The sequence below is a fragment of the Bos taurus genome, chromosome 13, assembly GCF_002263795.3.
Source record: "Bos taurus isolate L1 Dominette 01449 registration number 42190680 breed Hereford chromosome 13, ARS-UCD2.0, whole genome shotgun sequence".
Classification (NCBI taxonomy): domain Eukaryota; kingdom Metazoa; phylum Chordata; class Mammalia; order Artiodactyla; family Bovidae; genus Bos; species Bos taurus.
This window is the reverse complement of record NC_037340.1, coordinates 74325263-74343797: the sequence shown is the minus strand read 5'-3', so window position 1 is coordinate 74343797 and position 18535 is coordinate 74325263. Positions and strand designations below refer to the sequence as shown.

General features: G+C 45.6%; 1 protein-coding gene across 1 annotated transcript; it reads right to left on the bottom strand.

Annotated features, from left to right (window-relative positions):
* Window positions 1–235: 235 nt before the first annotated feature.
* Window positions 236–12281, bottom strand: LOC616039 (serum basic protease inhibitor-like). Its single transcript, XM_015474309.3, has 3 exons — window positions 12075–12281; window positions 1016–1207; window positions 236–577 (listed from the first exon to the last, which is right to left on the bottom strand). The coding sequence occupies exons 1-3, from the start codon at window positions 12166–12168 to the stop codon at window positions 537–539; spliced, it is 327 nt and encodes a 108-aa protein (XP_015329795.1). The 5' UTR covers window positions 12169–12281; the 3' UTR covers window positions 236–536.
* Between the last annotated feature and the right edge of the window lie 6254 nt (window positions 12282–18535).

The window sequence follows — 18535 nt, the reverse complement described above, 5'->3', positions numbered from 1 at the left end:
AAGTAAACCAACGCTTTCACGGCATGGTTCTGTTGCCCAGTTTTTTGTGTTGCTTGGGGTGGCCATGAAGAGGTAGATGGGGCTGGAATGGTTCCTAAACCTGGTAGGGCCCAGTCTGAGGACAGAAAAAGGAGAGGTGTCTTCCACACTGCTGAACAGTGAGAAGGACCACCGTTTTCATGGACCCAACGGGTTACTGTTCTTGGTTGCAGACAACAGAATCCACTCCTGTTAGTTTAATTAGAAAATGCATTTATTATATATAAGGCCAGAGGTTGAAGCCACAAACAAATATGTAACATCACTGTGGGGCAAGAGGGCTTCTTTACTGAAAAGACTTCTACCACCAGTGATGCTCAGGGCTGGACCAGAAATTCCCACACTGCCCCTCCAAGGAGAGCAGTGATATTGGGGAGAGGGGTGAGGGTGAGGTTGCAGCGAAGAGAGAGGCAGGGTTCTGCTGAGGAGGGTAGGCTTGAGAAGGAAGCAAAGGAGGCTCAAATAGCTCAGAAGCAGCCACAGTCCCCTGGGGCCTCCTAGGACTTTAGCATCTCAGGGAGCACAGTTGCCAGACTCTCTGTAAGAAGAAAGAAGGAACTTGTTGACTGTCATCACTGAAGCCCATGACCTTGACAGCGTACACCTGACAGTCCTGACAACCCCAGAAACGAGCGAGCGCGGTACTCCTGACACTAGGATGACCAGGAAGAGAAAAGCTGTTTGCTCAGGAGCACGATGGACCCGCTGGGCAGGGTGGCTGACTCGGCGTTCCCATCCGAGAAAGAAGGGCCTGAGAGTGGCTTAGATTACCTGGAAGGTGATTCTAGGGGTGACCTTCTGGAAAGCTGGCCCCTGGAGAACTCACTCAGTGTGTGGTTTCACAGGACACTGCGGCCACTTCTCCTGGCCAGCCGCGAGGAGGAAAGGCACCGGGCAGGGGTGAATGGTGTGGGGCTCCTGAGCTCCGCCGCTCCCCCAGCCCTTCCCCTCCCACCCTGCCCTGCCCCCGCCTTACCCTGGGCTCTGTTGCGGCCACCACAGGTGCTGATACACTCCTTCTCACTCCGGAAGTTGTTCGGCTTCCTTCTGCATCCGCCGTAAGTAAAGGTCTGGCAGAGCCCGGACACAGCGTTGTAGAAGTACCTGGTGAACATGGCCCTGCAGGGACCGGTGTATGGAGGCTGCAGACAGAAGGCAGGGCGCAGGCCTGAGGGGTTGGGAGGGACAGTGGGTCAGTTACGAGGATGGCCATCACAGCTGGGCTACAAGGTCAGCAAATGGACCCCCGTGTCTTGAAACAGAGAATGGTAGGGTGGCGGTAGCGGTGGTGAGGAAAGCCTGAACTGTGAAGCCTCCACTTGAGGACCTGCATTCTGAGGCATTATTATTAGTTCTTTTAGGTGTGAAGATGACATGGTGATGGTATTTAAAAAATCCCCATATATCCTTCATGAAGGTTTATTCATGAAGGTTTATATGAAGATTTATTCGCATGATGCCCTAGATTAGCTTTTTAAAATCCTGGGGGTAAAAAGGTCAAACATAAACAATATTCTCCATATGTTGATAATTGCTGAAAGTGAACAGTGGGTACATAAGGTTTAATTATACTATTTTCTGTACTTTTGAGTAAGGTTGAAAGTTTCCAGTATTTAAAAAAAGTGGGAAAGTATCATGCTGTAATGGAAAAAGGAATGGAAAAACATATGATATATTTTTAAAAATGTTTTTTATTTTAGTTAATTGGCTGCTATGAGTCTTTTTCACTGCAAATGGGTTTTATCTAGTTGCGGTGAGAGGGGGTTACTCTCTAGTTGCGTGGACTCAGGAGTTGTGGCCCATGGGACTAGTTGCCCCACAGCATGTGAAATCCTCTCGGACCAGGGATCAAACCCATATCCCCTCATTGGACAGGCAGATTCTTAACCATGGGACGACCATGGAAGTCCTATAGTGTATTAACTTTGACTATCTCATGGAGATGGGAATACTAGAATTTTGAGGGGGTGTGATGTTGTGATTTATAATATAATTAGAAATATATATTTGGTGTTAGTTCCATCCTAGCATAAAGCTCCTAAAACCCTGGGAATTTTCTAAATGAGGAGAGCGATAAAGGTGTCTTCAGTAATGTGAAGAGGGTGACTTTGGAAAGCTCCCTGGTAACCCAAGGATGGGAGCTGGCTGCCAGGGGAACCAAGTGCCAGATCAGATGGTTGAACTGTCAGCTTGACCCTCTGAAGCCCCCACCTCCAGGGAGAAGAGAATGGGTGGAAGTTTATCAGTCACCAATAGTTCATGGCTTAGTTTCACTGAGTTAGACAAGGCTGTGGTCCTAGCGTGATTAGATTGACTAGTTTTCTGTGATTATGGTTTCAGTGTGTCTGCCCTCTGATGCCCTCTTGCAACACCTACCATCTTACCGTCTTTCGCTTCTCTTCTTTTCACAGCTATTTGTAAGGCCTCCTCAGACAGCCATTTTGGAGATCAGTGGAGAAATAACTCCAGAAAGAATGAAGAGATGGAGCCAAAGCAAAAACAATACCCAATTGTGGATGTGACTGGTGACAGAAGCGAAAAGCAAAGGAGAAAAGGAAAGATATAAGCATCTGAATGAAGAGTTCCAAAGAATAGCAAGAAGAGATAAGAAAGCCTTCCTCAGCGATCAATGCAAAGAAATAGAGGAAAACAACAGAATGGGAAAGACTAGAGATCTCTTCAAGAAAATTAGAGATACCAAGGGAATATTTCATGTGAAGATGGGCTCAATAAAGGACAGAAATGGTATGGACCTAACAGAAGCAGAAGATATTAAGAAGAGGTGGCAGGAATACACAGAAGAACTATACAAAAAAGAGCTTCATGACCCAGATAATCACGATGGTGTGATCACTCACCTAGAGCCAGACATCCACATTCTGGAATGTGAAGTCAAGTGGGCCTTAGAAAGCATCACTACAAACAAAGCTAGTGGAGGTGATGGAATTCCAGTTGAGCTCTTTCAAATCCTGAAAGATGATGCTGTGAAAGTGCTGCACTCAATATGCCAGCAAATTTGGAAAACTCAGCAGTGGCCACAGGACTGGAAAAGGTCAGTTTTCATTCCAATCCCAAAGAAAGGCAATGTCAAAGAATGCTCAAACTACCGCACAATTGCACTCATCTCACACGCTAGTCAAGTAATGCTCAAAATTCTCCAAGCCAGGCTTCAGCAATACATGAACCATGAACTTCCAGATGAGGAACCAGAGATCAAATTGCCAACATCCACTAGATCATGGAAAAAGCAAGAGAGTTCCAGAAAAACATCTATTTCTGCTTTATTGACTATGCCAAAGCCTTTGACTGTTTGGATCACACTAAACTGTGGAAAATTCTGAAAGAGATGGGAATACCAGACCACCTGACCTGCCTCTTGAGAAACCTGTATGCAGGTCAGGAAGCAACAGTTAGAACTGGACATGGAACAACAGACTGGTTCCAAATAGGAAAAGGAGTACATCAAGGCTGTATACTGTCATCCTGCTTATTTAACTTATATGCAGAGTACATCATGAGAAACGCTGGGCTGGAAGAAGCACAGGCTGGAATCAAGATTGCTGGGAGAAATATCAATAACCTCAGATATGCAGATGACACCACCCTTATGGCAGAAAGTGAAGAGGAACTCAAAAGCCTCTTGATGAAGGTGAAAGTGGAGAGTGAAAAAGTTGGCTTAAATCTCAACATTCAGAAAACAAAGATCATGCCATCTGGTCCCATCACTTCATGGCAAATAGATGGGGAAACAGTGGAAACAGTGTCAGACTTTATTTTTCTGGGCTCCAAAATCACTGCAGATGGTGACTGCAGCCATGAAATTCAAAGACGCTTAGTCCTTGGAAGGAAAGTTATGACCAACCTAGATAGCATATTCAAAAGCAGAGACATTACTTTGCCAGCAAAGGTCCATCTAGTCAAGGCTGTGGTTTTTCCTGTGGTCATGTATGGATGTAAGAGCTGGACTATAAAGAAAGCTGAGCGCCGAAGAATTGATGCTTTTGAACTGTGGTGTTGGAGAAGACTCTTGAGAGTCCCTTGGACTGCAAGGGGATCCAACCAGTCCATTCTGAAGGAGATCAGCCCTGGGATTTCTTTGGAGGGAATGATGCTGAAGATGAAACTCCAGTACTTTGGCCACCTCATGCAAAGAGTTGACTCATTGGAAAAGACCCTGATGCTGGGAGGGATTGGGGGCAGGAGGAGAAGGGGACGACAGAGGATGAGATGGCTGGATGGCATCACTGACTCGATGGACGTGAGTCTGAGTGAACTCTGGGAGTTGGTGATGTACAGTAAGGCCTGGCGTGCTGCGATTCATGGGGTCGCGAAGAGTCGGACACGACTGAGTGACTGAACTGAACTGAACTGAATAGTTCATGATTTAATCAATCATGACTATCTGAGGAAAGTGTAAGTCAAGTTACTCAGTCGTGTCTGACTCTTTGTGACCCCCTGGACTGTAGCCTGCCAGGCTCCTCCATCCATAGGATTTTCCAAGCAACAGTACTGGAGTGGGTTGCCATTTCCTTCTCCAGGGGATCTCGACCCAGGGATTGAACCTGGGTCTACCCGCATTGTAGGCAGACACTTTACCATCTGAGCCATCAGGGTAAAGCCACGCTTTACTGTCTGAGCCACAGATTGTGTGAGTCATGACACAGTCATCATGACTGCATGAGGAAGCCTCCAGCAAAAACACAGAAGGACTGCATCTGAAGAGTGTCCAGGTTGGTAAACAGGAGCAGGTTCAGGGAATATGAGCAATGAGACAGCATGGAAGCTCTGTGCCCTTTCTCCATATCCTGCCTTGTGCAAACTTTCCATATGGTTGTCCTGAATTATATCCTTTTATGAGAAGCTAGTGCATGCCTGGAGAATCCCAGGGATGGCGGGGCATGGTGGGCTGCCGTCTATGGGGTCGCACAGAGTCGGACACGACTGAAGAGACTTAGCAGCAGCAGCAGCAGCAGTGCGTGCCTGCGTGGTACATCGCTTCAGTTGTGTCCGACTCTTTGCGACCCTATGGAGTGTAGCCTGCCCAGTTCCTTTGTCCATGGGGTTCTCCAGGCAAGAATACCGGAGTGGGTTGCCAAACCCTCCTCCAGGGGATCTTCCAGATCCAGGGATCGAACCTGCATCTCCTGGGGCTTCTGCATTGCAGGCAGATTCTTTACCACTGAGCTACCGGGGAAGCCCTGATAAACTGTAAATCTTGTAAGTAAAATGTTTCCCCAAGTCTGTGCTGCTCTAGCAAATTCACTTAACTCCAGGAGTTTGTGGGAAACTCTGATATATGGTTGTTGGTAGAAGCATGAGTGACAGGCTGGACCTGTAATTGGAGCCTGAAGATGGGAGGAGACTTGTGGGCCACAGTCATTAACTGGTGGAATCTGACATTATTTCCAGGTTGCTAGTGTCAGAACTGGTATGATGCAAAGACAGCCAGTCAGCGTTCCCTGAGAACTGGACAATTGGTTGATGGCTTGGGAAAACAAATACACAGCAAGACGAGGAGTCTTAAAAACTTTCCTTACACATCTTTGTATCCTCTCGAGTTCCTGTGAGCATGTATTCCTTTTGCAATTATGAAAGAAGACATATTTAAAATAAAATATACCACAATTTTTATAAGTAAGTAATGCTGTACAAGAATATTTATTGACATCAGAAAATGGTTGAAGTGTATGTATTGTGGAGTAAAAGCACTCCATCCTGCCCTGAGGAATTGGGTGTCAATCCCTTTTTAGCAACAGATCCCTTCTTTCAAAGGAAAACTTAGAAGAAATCTGGGTTTTGGGTAAAGCCCCATCCTCAGCCCTCTCACTGCCCACCCCTCAGAGTCATTTTCCCACCCCTTCCTATCCCAGTACACCCAAGTCTCAAGGAACATCTAGTGCAGGCCCCTAGACTATATTCTTTAAAGGCTGTGTGACCTGAGGTGAGACAAGTAACCACTCTGAGCCACAGCATCGTCATCATCGAAATGAGCATAATAACCCCAACCTCAGGGACTTGTTGAGAGAATTAGCGATGATGTCTGTCAAGTAACTGGTAATCAATCAATACTCAAAAAACACTAGTTATTACAGTAATTGTTAGATGTGCTCATTAAATTTAATTTAGTTTTCCAGGGCAGCATCCAACCTAAAAATCACTCGTGGACACAATTGCCCATTAAAGCCCTTTAAGCTTCCCCTATCGATTCACAATAGAGAAGTCCCCAGGGACCACCCTGGACACCAACACAGCCAGTTTTCCCAACACTGGGAAACATGATGCTTCTTTTCTGGAGCCTCAGATTAAGTAAATACCTTCATTTTAACACCCAAGCATATCAAGAACACATACTTATTCTATGCAATGTTTTAAAATATGTATTGGTTCAGAAATAGGAAAATTAATATATAGTTTAGACATAAGTTGTCAAAATGTAAACTATCTTGATGGACATTTAAGATGGGAACTCAAAAGTCTCTGAGTTATTCAATATGTTTATACATCCACAGACTTCTTGATCCCTTAAATAAACCATCCAATAAACACAAAAAAGAAAAGCCTGTGAAACTCAGACTAAAACGGATCACATAAATGCCCAGAGAGAAGAGGGAAAGCTCTCATTTACGAGAAAACCTTTGTATCAATTAGAAAGTTGCTTTCTTAAAGCCTAAAGAGTGGCAATTCTCTATTTAAAAGAAGAGTTTCCTCTTGGAAATAGCTAGTTACATCTGGTAGAAGATAACATTTTCACTTGAAATTGGGAATGAGGTGTATTCAAGTCTCAGTGTAAAACTCTTGGTCCCAGCTGAGCAGGGCCAGGGTTGGGGTGAAGAAAAGAGGCAGGTCAAGCAAGTAAAGGGTCACCTCCTTTTCATTTAAAACTTTCATATTGGGTCAGTGGTAAAGAATATGCCTGCAATGCAGGAGACTAGGGTTCGATTCCTGGGTTGGGAAGATCCCTTGGTGAAGGCAATGGCAACCCACTCCAGTATTCTTGCCTGGGAAAAAAACCCCATGAATAGAGAAACCTGGTGGGCTACAGTCCATGGAGTCACAAAGAGTCGGACAAGACTGATCAACTCAAGAGCAACATTGCAATCAATTGTGATCTATCAATCCTGGGCTGAGTGAGTGCCTCACTCACCTCACCCAGATCGCAGCCCTGTGGCGGAGGTGGAGCCTGTCCTCTCTGGAGGCTGAGGAGTTGAGGAAAGAGAAGGCTGTGCTTCCGGAGGGCAGCCCTACCTGCGGGGTAGCTCTGCCTAGATGATGCGAGATGCTAAGTCGCTTCAGTTGTGTTTGACTCTTTGCGATCCTATGGACTATAGCCTGCCAGTCTCCTCTCTGTCCATGGGATTCTCCAGGCAAGAGTACTGGAGTGGGTAGCCATTTCCTTCTCCAGGGGATCTTCCCAACCCAGGGATTGAATCCGAGTCTCTTACATCTCCTGCATTGGCAGGTGGATTCTTTACCACTGAGCTACTGGACAAGCCCCAAGCTCTGCCTGAGGCTGCATTGTTCCCGCCTCATCTCTGGATGAACAAGGTTGTGAGTTCATGTACATTAAGACCTTAAAGTAGAAGGATTTATCCCTAATCTTTGGGTTTCGAGATTTGAAACCTTGATTTACCCTTAACATTTTTTTTTTAAATAGAGGATAATTACTTAACACTATTGTGGTGATTTTTGCTATACATCAACATGACTTGGCCATAGGTATAAATATATCCCCTCCCTCTTGAACCCCCTTCCCACTTCCTTCCCCATCCCACCCCTCTAGATTGTTACTGGCTTGGGGTTCCCTGCATCTTACGTCATACTCCTGCTGGCTATCTAGCTTATATACGGTAATGTGTATGTTTCAATGCTCTTCTCTCACATCATCCCACCCTCTCCTTCTCCCACTGTGTCCAAAAGTCTGTTCTTTATGTTTGTGTCACCCTTGCTGCCCCACAAATAGGATCATCAGCACTGTCTTTCTAGATTCCACATATATGTGTTAATATATGATATTTGTCTTTCTCTTTCTGACTTCACTCTGTATAATAGGCTCTAGGTTGATCTACTTCATTAAAACCGACTCGTACGCGTTCCTTTTTACAGCTGAGTAATATTCCATTGTGTACGTGTACCACAACTTCCTTATCCATTCCTCTGCTGATGGACGTCTAAGATGCTTCCATGTCGTTGCTACTGTATTTATTTTTCTTTTTTTTCTTTATTTGTCTTTTTCTCGCTACTGTATTTATTTGGCTGTGCCAGGTCTTTGTTGAGGCACTCGAGATCTTCTCTACTTGCAGCATATGGGATCTAGTTCCTTGACCAGAGGTTGAACTCATGCCCCCTGTTGAAGCCTTAGCCACTGGACCACCAGGGAAGTCCCTTGATTTACCTTTTGATATTTTTATTTTCTAAGTTTTATGTATAAAACTATTATAATGACTGTTTTTCTAGTATAAGGAACATATACTAATGCATTTGTGTATCAGAAAACAGCAAAGATGCTTAATTGTTTAATTAAGGAACAGAATTATCCTCAACCGGGCAAGCCATTCGTTATTCAAGGGAACTGGAGTCAACCCAAGAAATAACTGGGCTACACACTCCGTCCTGGCTCACTGGGCCGACCACTGCAGCAGCTGCTCACCGGGCTGGTCTCTGCCCTTCGCCCCCTAGAGGCCACTCTCTGCACTGCAGCCGCAGGGATCCAGTCTTAACTTGAGTCCTACCCTTGGCTCCTGTGACCACTCCGAATCTCAGTGACTCCCTAGCTCTCTCAGAGTCAAATTCTGATTCTTGTAAACCCTTAGGAAGCACCTCACGACCTTCCCCCATGGCCACTCTGCCTTATCCCCCTCCTCTCCCCTCTGCTCCACCGACTCAGCTCCAGCCACCCTGGTCCTGGCTGCCTCTCAAACACCTCCTTATCACTGAGGGTTTTGCTAACCGGTCTGCAGAAAGAGCATGGATTCCTTTCCCCCATCAATCTCTACAATCAAAACACTTGTCATGAACTGCCATAGTATTTCACCTACTCAGTTGTCTGTCTCCCTTCTAGAGTGCACTGGTTCTTGTGCTACATTTTCTTCATAGGTGTGTCCTCACACCAAGAACAATGGTTTGCCGGGCCTTGATAAATATTTGTCAAGTGAATGAATCTCCCACCTCATGCTCCTGCTGGCTGCAGTCATTGAGTAGAATGAATAGAATTAAATTCCTGTTAGTGAAATATCTGAAGCTGGGCAGGAGCTTATGGAGTTCTGGGCTTCTGGGCACAAAAGCCTTTCCATGTCCCCAGTTTGTTTCTTATTGGCAGGAAAAAGGCTTCAGCCTCCTAGACTTTCCGGAATACTAAAGGGAATACCAAAGATTCAAGCAGTTGCTAATCAAGGAAGGGAGGGGAACCAGAAACAAAGGAGAAGCAGTCAAGGAACAATAGAGCACAATGGGGCAGGGCAGTGTCGGGTCCCAGCTCCTCTAGAAGGAATATACTTATCGGTATCTTTGAGTGCCTTTGCGACAACTAAATTCCCCACCCCGGTGGAGGAAGGTAACTTCTGGCTGAGCACAAAGTTCTGGGAACACCAACCATGCAGGAGAAAGTCACACAATCACACATCTATAGCTTTCACCCCGAATCTTGCATGTAAAAGCTTCTCTCTGGGGGAGTTAGGGGTTTTTAAGGCCTGAGCCGCTCTAGTCTCCTTGCATAGCCCTGCAGTAAACCTTTCTCGGCCCCAAACTCAGACTTCTCGGTTTGCTTAGCCTCACTGTGAGTCAGGCACATGGACTTACCTTTGGTAGCAGCACATCTAGAAAACTACGAATCTACTCCAACATTGCATATCCTGAGATGATGATAAAATAATAGACATGGGAATAAAGGGAAGGGCCTTGAGTCATCACAAATTTCTAACAGCCTGAGAGAAGTATAACCTTGTCCCCATGAGCAAAGTCACGGAAGTGTTGCATTTTTGCAATAATAATGGAGAAATAATATCACTGTTGTTGAAACACTCAATCGTATCCAAGTCTTTGCCATCCCATGGACTGTAGCCTGCCAGGCTCTTCTGTTCATGGAATTTTCTGGGCAAGAATACTGGAGTGGATTGCCATTTCCTCCTCTAGGGGATCTTCCTGACCCAGGGATCGAACCCACATCTCCATGTCTCCTACATTCCAGGTGGATTATTTACAGCTGAGCTACTGGGAAGCCCAATAATATCATTATTTGACCCCTAAATATTTTTTTCTTGGGGGTAAGTAGACAAAAATTCTTCAGACTAAGACATCTTGGTGGAAAATGGACATTATCAGGTGTGAAATGTGAAAAAAAAACCTCTATATTCATGATTGATAATTCATTGCAAGAACTTGTTTGGTAGTTTTCCCTTGTATGGGTGAGGAAACTGTAGCAAAGTCACTGACCTCAGGTCACAGAGCAGGTGAGTGGTAAGGTCAGGTCAATGTACAATCCTGTTACAACCCATGTTAAAGCACCCATGTAAAAGCACCTGCCGTCTGCAGGGAATTGTTACAATCTAGGTAACTGGTAAGAGTTTCTGGGAACACTGCCCTCCACTTTTACTCACCTGTACTTGAGCCTCCTTCCAGCCATCAAAGCCCAGGGATATACGAGTCTGGGTTTCTTCTGTACATCAAACATGGGGTATCTCTTCTAACACCAACCGATTCTCCAGACCAATGCGGTCAACTCACTAAGTCAACTCACTTCAGACTCTAAATCTGCAGAGTTAGCCCTGACTCCACAGGGTGAGGGCTCAACCCCACAAGACGGCCCCACTTCAGATGCCAGCTACATGTCCTTGGGGTCCCACAGACCTCTCAGCCACTGGCCAGAAATGCAGGGGCTGTGTGGCTTCCACTCTCAAGTTTCAATAATTGACTAGAACGACTCACACAACTCAGGAAAGTCTTTTATTTACTGGATAAAGGATAAAATAAAGGATAAAACTCAGGGGCTTCCCTGGTGCTTGCGTGGTAAAAGAACCCTCCTGCCAATGCAGGAGACAAGGGTTTGATCCCTTACCTGGGAAGATTCCACGTGCCACGGGGCAGCTAAGCCCGTGCGGCACAGCTACTGAGCCTGCGTTCTAGAGCCCAGGAGCCACAACTACTGAGCCCAAGTGCCCTAACTACTGAAGCCCGAGTGCCCTAGGGCCTGTGCTCTGCAGCAAGGGAAACCACTGCAGTGAGAAGCCTGCGCTCTGCTATTAGAGAAAAGCCCTCCTGAATGTTCCCCACCCAGGAAGCTCTGCAATTCCCAATGTTTAGGGGTTTTTATTCACTGGGTTGGCAAATGGATTGACTCATGAGCTGTTGGTGACTTGACTTCTATCCCAGTACCCTCCCCTCCCCACGGAGGAGCTGGGGGCAGAAAATTCTAATCCTCAGATCACCTGATGGAATGTCCTGGAGACCAGTCCCACCCAGAAGCTATTGAGGGCTCAGATGGTAAAGCATCTGTCTACAGTGCGGGAGACCTGGGTTTGATCCTTGGGTTGGGAAGATCTCCTGGAGAAGGAAATGGCAACCCACTCCAGTATTCTTGCCTGGAAAATCCCATAGATGGAGCAGCCTGTTAAGCTACAGTCCATGGGGTCGCAAAGATTCAGACATGACTGAACAACTTCACTTTCCTTAACATACAAAAGGCAGCAAACATCAAGGGTTTTAGGAGACCTGGACCATAAACCTAGACAAGGATCAAATAGCAATCTTTTTGTTATGCGACAGTCAGGTTTGAGGACCAGGCAGTGATCAGAAATAGAGAGTCTCAGAGATGGGGTCCCTGATCTGGTAGAATTATGCAGGATAATTTTTTTAAGCTGAAAACATAATGATTTTCTTTTTGAGAGTCATGAAATGTCCCTGGAGTGAAAACTGCCCATTTTCCCAGGAGAAACCCAGAGAGGGCTGATAACACTCACTCCATGCCTGTTCCGCAGCCCCTTCCAAGGACTCCCCTTTTCCCTCCCACCCAGTCTGCAGAGGAGACAGGAGCTGGCACTTACCATCATTCTTGTTGCTGTTGTCACCCTCTCGGGTGCCAGCCACCAGGATGCCCAGGAGGACCAGAAGGGCTGCAGAGAGGCAGAGACGGCTCATCTTCGTGGCCTTGCAGCAGGGCTCCTGAGGATGCTGGGGACGGACTGGGCTTTTCACCCCCCTGCTGAGGGGTGGGATCAGGCGATGAGGAGGGAAGTGGGGAAAGGGGAGGGGCTAGGGTCAGTCCTCTTCATGCTTGACCTCCCCACCTAACCAGGCTTATTCCTGCATCTGCCTGCTGGGGCCCAATGCCCAGTAACAGCGCTTCTCAGACTTCGCTCCCCCAGCGGGTCTTGTGGAAATAAATACATATTCTGATTCCCCAGGTCTAGGTGAGGCCTGAGAAGCAGCATTCTTAACAGGCTCCCTGTTACAGGTCTGTCCCCAGGCCATTTCCTCTCCTATTAAATGGTCCTCAGAACCGCACTTTGAAAGCCAGCCTGCAGGAGCCCTTACCAGGGCTGGCAGGGAAGGGTAGCAGGCAGCGGAAAGCTGCCTTCCCCACGAATCTTGAGAATGTGAAAGAGGAGCCAAGATCAGGAAGGGCTGACTCTCAGAAAAGCCCACATTTTCTCCCCCTAACCTGCACACTGGAAGAATTTGTCTTCTGTTGCAAAAAATAAACACGAGTCCCTCCTCACTCCCTGAAGATGAAGTGATCCACTAGATATCCATGTGCTGGCACCACGCCATGCTTCGTGCACAAGTGTGTAGTCTCTACAAGACTGTGTCCCCCCGACCCAGTTACTATTGAGACCTTGGGTCTAGATTCGAGTGAATTGCCAAGACCCTCAAAGCAGTGGCAAACACCCTTGGAAGATGAAAACGTCAATTCGTTTTTGTTTTAACTTTTTATTTTAGCTTAGGGTACAGCAAACAATGTTGTGATAGTTTCAGGTGGACAGTGAAGAGTTTCAGCTGTATATACACATGCATCCATTCTCCCCACAAACTCCCCTCCCATCCAGGCTGCTACACAATATTGAGCAGAGTTCCACGTGCTATACAGTAGGTCCTTGTTGGTTATCCGTCTTAAATATAGCGGTGTGTACACGTCCTTCGCAAACTCCCTAACTGTCCTGCCCCTCGTCCTTCCCACACAACCGTAAGCTTGTGCTCCACGTCTGTGCGTCTGTTTCTGTTTTGTAAGTAAGTTCGTTTGTATCCTTTCATTTTAGAGTCCACATATAGGGGATGTCATACAGTATTTTTCCTTCTCTGACTTTCTTTACTCATTATGACACTTTTTAGGCCCATTCATGTTGCTGCAAATGGCATTTTTTCATTCTTTTTTAATGGCTGAGTAATATTCCATTGGAGCTTCCCTGGTGGCTTACTCAGTAAAGAATCTGCCTGCAATGCAGGAGACATGGGTTCAATCCCTGGGTCGGGAAGATCCCCTGGCAAAAGGAATGGCAACCCACTGCAGTATTCCTGCCTGGAGAATCCCATGGACAGAGGAGCTTGGCGGGCTACAGTCCATGGGGTCAAAACAGTCGGACACAACTTAGAGACTAAACCACCACCACCAATATTCCATTTAGACCTCAATGCTTATTTTATGCTGGAGATAAACTCAGCTGAGATGTTGGATCCCAGGGTGTCACGACTGCATGTTTCACAGTAAGAGGAAACAGGTTATGCGCTCCCCTGCAAACAGGCCACGTGGTGTGTGGGTTATTTTGAACTGAAGACATTTGAGACCCAAAAGACTCAGGAAAAGCTGATTACTACTCCCCTAACTGCCTAAAGGATTTAGTTAGAGGGCCTTTATCTGGAAGGGAACTAACCCCAAAGATAACTTTTAGTATCAGAAACATTTATCTATCTGCATGGCATGGTAATCATTTGTTAACTAAATATCTGCTTTTCTCATCTTCCTGGAATTTATCTTCTTCCCCTTTGATCCCCAATCCTCACTCCCTTCTCCTTCATTCTGAGTGGCATATAAGCCTCAATTGCCTGACCATCTCTGGGTCCCATGTCTTTGGGGATGATGTACATATGAAATTTGTTTTTCTCCTGTTCATCTGTCTTATGACAATTAAATTACCACACCAGCTAAGGAATCTAGAAGAGAAACAGGGAAAGGTTTCCTCCCCTACAATAGTAGGAGGACCCAGGTTTGGCGAATTACCCACTGTTCCTGGGCCTCAGTGCTTTCATCTGTAAAATGCGATTATTTATCAAATTGGCCCGTGTCTTTGGGATGCTGTGAATGCATTTGAGACAAATGAACACAGAATGCTTAGCTCTGTGCCTCCAAGAGGTAGATGATCAAAGATTCAGGACTCCTCTTATGATCATCAATGGGACACCCAGCTCCCAGTAGGAATGTCTGGGTCTGATCTCAGGCCTGTGTTGAGATAAACATCTAGACTCAAGATGAGTCACTCCAGGGACTTCCCTGGTGGTCCAGTGGTTAAGAATCCACCTTATATAGAGCTGGGGATGTAAGTTTGACCCCTCAGTTCAGTTCAGTCGCTCAGTCATGTCCGACTCTTCGAGACCCCATGAATCGCAGCACGCCAGGCCTCCCTGTCCATCACCAACTCCCGGAGTTCACTCAGACTCACGTCCATCGAGTCAATGATGCCATCCAGCCATCTCATCCTCTGTCGTCCCCTTCTCCTCCTGCCCCCAATCCCTCCCAGCATCAGAGTCTTTTCCAATGAGTCAACTCTTTGCATGAGGTGGCCAAAGTACTGGAGTTTCATCTTCAGCATCATTCCCTCCAAAGAAATCCCAGGGCTGATCTCCTTTAGAATGGACTGGTTGGATCCCCTTGCAGTCCAAGGGACTCTCAAGAGTCTTCTCCAACACCACAGTTCAAAAGCATCAAGCTCCTACATGCCATGGAGCAACTAAGACCCAATGAAGCCAAATAAATAAATCTTACAAAAAAAAAAGATGAGCATGCCAGCCTGGGGTGCCATGTCAGCAAACCAAAACTTAACTCTGGTCCTGTAAATCCTCTGAGGTTCTCTGGACCCTTGGGGATGGAGACCACCCACTTTATGAAGTGTTCAATAGAGTTTCTATGTTCATCAATCATTTTTTAAAATGAGGTATTTTATTTTGCTCTATTTATTTATTTTTGGCTGCACTGGTTCTTTGTTGCTGTATGAAGGCCTTCTGCTCTTGCTGTGTGTGGGCTTCTCAGTGCAGTGGTCTCTCTGGTTGTGGAGCACAGGCTCTAGGCGCATGGACTTCAGTGAGTGCAGCACTCAGGCTCAGTAGCTGAGGTACACCGACTAAGTTGCTCATTGGCAAGTGGAATCTTCCCAGAGCAGGGATCGAACCCATGTCCCCTGCATTGGCAGATGGATTCTTAACCACTGGACCACCAGGAAGTCCTTTAATGGTTTTAAACAAGGGATTGCCTCTTTCCCTCTAGGGGTCTGGGGCTTCCCTGACTGAGGTCAGCCGTGTAGGTGGTATATGCCCATGTGACTGACCACAGTAAAAAACCCAAGACTCTCAGACAGGAGTAAGCTTCCCTGGTTGGCAACAGCTTGGATGAGTTGGGCTGAGGGAATCAAGCAGATTCTGTGTGACTGGACAAGGAGGAAAGTAAAAGTGAAAGTTGCTCAGTCGTGTCCAACTGTTCAAGTCCATGGACTGTTGTCCACTGGGTTCTTCTGTCCATGGAATTCTCCAGGCAAGAATACTAGAGTGGGTTGTCATGCCCTTCTCCGGGGGATCTTCCTAATCCAGGGATCGAACCCAGGTCTCCCGGATTGCATGCAGATTCTTTACCGTTTGAGCTACTTGGACATCTGGACAGGGAGGAGACATTTGGAAACTTGTGCTGCGTTCCTCCAGTTTCACCGTCTGCATTTCCCCCTTTGTTGACTGGACGCTTGGTCCACTTGATCAATAATTGATCAATATCAAGTATTGATACTTGAAACTTAAGTATCAATACAACATGTTAGTGTTCTGTAAGTCCTTTTATAAACTGAACCTGAGTGGTCTTGGGGATTCCAAACACAAGTAGCTACCATTATTGGGGCTTCCCTGGTGGCTCCGACGGCAAAGAATCTACCTGCAGTGCAGGAGACCTGGGTTCAATCTCTGGGTCAGGAAGATCCCCCTGGAGAAGGAAATGGCAACCCACTCCAGTATTCTTGCCTGGAGAATTCCATGGACAGAGGAGCCTGGCGGGCTACAGTCCATGGGATCACAAAGAGTAGGACACGACTGAGAGATTAACACTTTCACTTTCCCACTGTTACCCCCAAAGAGAAACTGTATCCACAGAAGTTAAAAAATTTGCCTGAGCTCACACAGATAGTGACTAGCAAAGCTGGAAATTAAATTTTTCTGACTCCATAAGACATATATTTTTTTTTTTTGTATAGCAGAGTTTTATTCAAGTGAAAAGAGACAGAGAAAGCTTCTGACTAGACATCAGAAGGTGGATGGAGAATGCCCCCCTTGCAAGTGTTAGCAAGGGAGTTATATACTTTTTAAATTGGTTATTACAATAAATCAAAAGAATGTCTCAAGGTTGTAGAGATCTTACTAGACCCACTCCCACAATTTACATTTTAAGATAACAGGATTAGCCAGAAGGTTTTCAGGAAGGAGTAAACTGTCCTCAAGCCGGATACATTGTTGTTATATAATCCTTAGTACAGAGTTTAAACTGAGTTGTTTGTTGTGTAATCATCAGTTTCAGGCTTAAAGAAAAAATGTTTTATGTGACTAAGACTAAGGAATGTAGAGGAAAAAAAAAGATGTTTGTCTTTCCTCCTCAAGAATTCCATATCCCTATCTCTGCTCTGAGAGCCCCAGACCCCTTTCTCCTCCTTGGGGACCCCAGACTTCTTATCAACCTGCCTAGGAATTGGCTCTCTCATTCCCCCTTTTTCTTTTAGGAGAATTGTGTTGCCAAAGGAAAGGGGCATCATTTTCATTCCATAACTACTTCCTGCTGTTGAGGGCATGGTCCCTAGATTGTTGAGGCATCATATTCTCCTAACCCTCATATTGAGGGTCTCTGATCCAGGGGCCCCAAGTAATAGTTGGAGGAAGTTGTGGCTCTCTTAGGAGCTTGGATAACCACTTGTAACTTAAAAGCTTTCAGACAGAAATAAACCCCATTTTACAGTTACAGATGTAAGGCAAAACAGTCATTAAACCAAATTAAAACATAATCAAAATTAAAAGTTACATTATGTCCATAGTTACTTCAGTTCATCTTAGGATTGTTAGATGTCATCAGATCAAGAAGAGGAGTCACATTGATTGTTGTTGGTGAAGGTGTCCTCAGAGTTGAAGAAAGTCCTTTCCTTGAAGTGGAGAAACTCACCATGGGAAATCTTCAATGATGAGGAAGGGAGTGCTCCGAGACCCAGCAATTACGTTGATTGTGAAATGCAGGGCATAGAAATGAGCCCAGGACAGGAAGGTGTTGTCTTGAGGGCATAAGACATACTTTTAACAACTACTGGAGCACAAATGAAGATAATTTAACATAAGTGATGTCTTGAATAGAAAAAAAGACAATAGGAACAGATTTTTTTTTTCTGCTATGTCATGTGGCTTGTGGGATCTTAGTTCCTTGACCAAGGATTGAACCCGCATCCGTGGCAATGAATGCTCAGAGTTCTAACCACTGGACCACCGGGGAATTCCCAGGAACAAAAAATTTATTTCACTATGTAATATAAGAAAATCCACCTCTCCACCCTGAAAATCTATAGACTGAAAAATCATTCCATGTTCTAGTACAAAAAATGATGCAGAATGATACCAAAATAGCCTTGTTAAGTTACTGAAGCTTAAGGATAAGCAAAAAGGTTTTTAGTCATTCAAGTACAAAAAAGTAACCTCCAAGGGAGAAAAATATTTAGGCCACTTTATCAACACTCCATGGCAGAATTCAGTGGACGTATCCACAGTTGTTTTGGGAAAAGAAATTCAGCCTTTTCACAGGGAACTGGTTAATATTATGTGGCAGCCTGGATGGGAGGGCGGTTTTGGGGGAGAATGGATACACATGAATGTATGGCTGAGTCCCTTCCCTGTTCACCTGAAACTACCACAACATTGTTAATCAGCTACACCCAATACAAAATAAAAAGTTTAAAGTTAAAAAAGAGAAGAAATTCAGCCTTCTGGTTTTTCCTGAAACTCATCAGAAACACTCCAGTTTTGTACCATCCGTCTCCCCTGGCTGTAACTCTCTCCCCTGATGGCCTCATGGCTCCCTGCAGGATTTGCACAAGTCTTTGTTCATAAGCTGCCTTCCCACAGTTGCTCTCACTGATGGTCCTAGGTAGAAATTATAACACTGCTCCATGCCCCTGTCTCCACCCCAGTACTCCTTATACCCTTTCTGTTTTGTTTTCTTCTTCAGAACTCGATCTCCCTCTAACATCTACAGAATATACTTGCTTTACTCTGTTTATTGTCCAGG

What these genes read in the sequence shown, in the direction of transcription:
- LOC616039 (XM_015474309.3), bottom strand. Translation starts at nt 12,168, where the DNA reads ATGAGCCGTCTCTGCCTCTCTGCAGCCCTTCTGGTCCTCCTGGGCATC. An exon ending in CAACAGCAACAAGAATGATG is followed by an intron (nt 1,208 to 12,074) that starts GTAAGTGCCAGC and finishes CCAACCCCTCAG; the next exon opens with GCCTGCGCCCTGCCTTCTGT. An exon ending in TGGCCGCAACAGAGCCCAGG is followed by an intron (nt 578 to 1,015) that starts GTAAGGCGGGGG and finishes TTCTTCTTACAG; the next exon opens with AGAGTCTGGCAACTGTGCTC.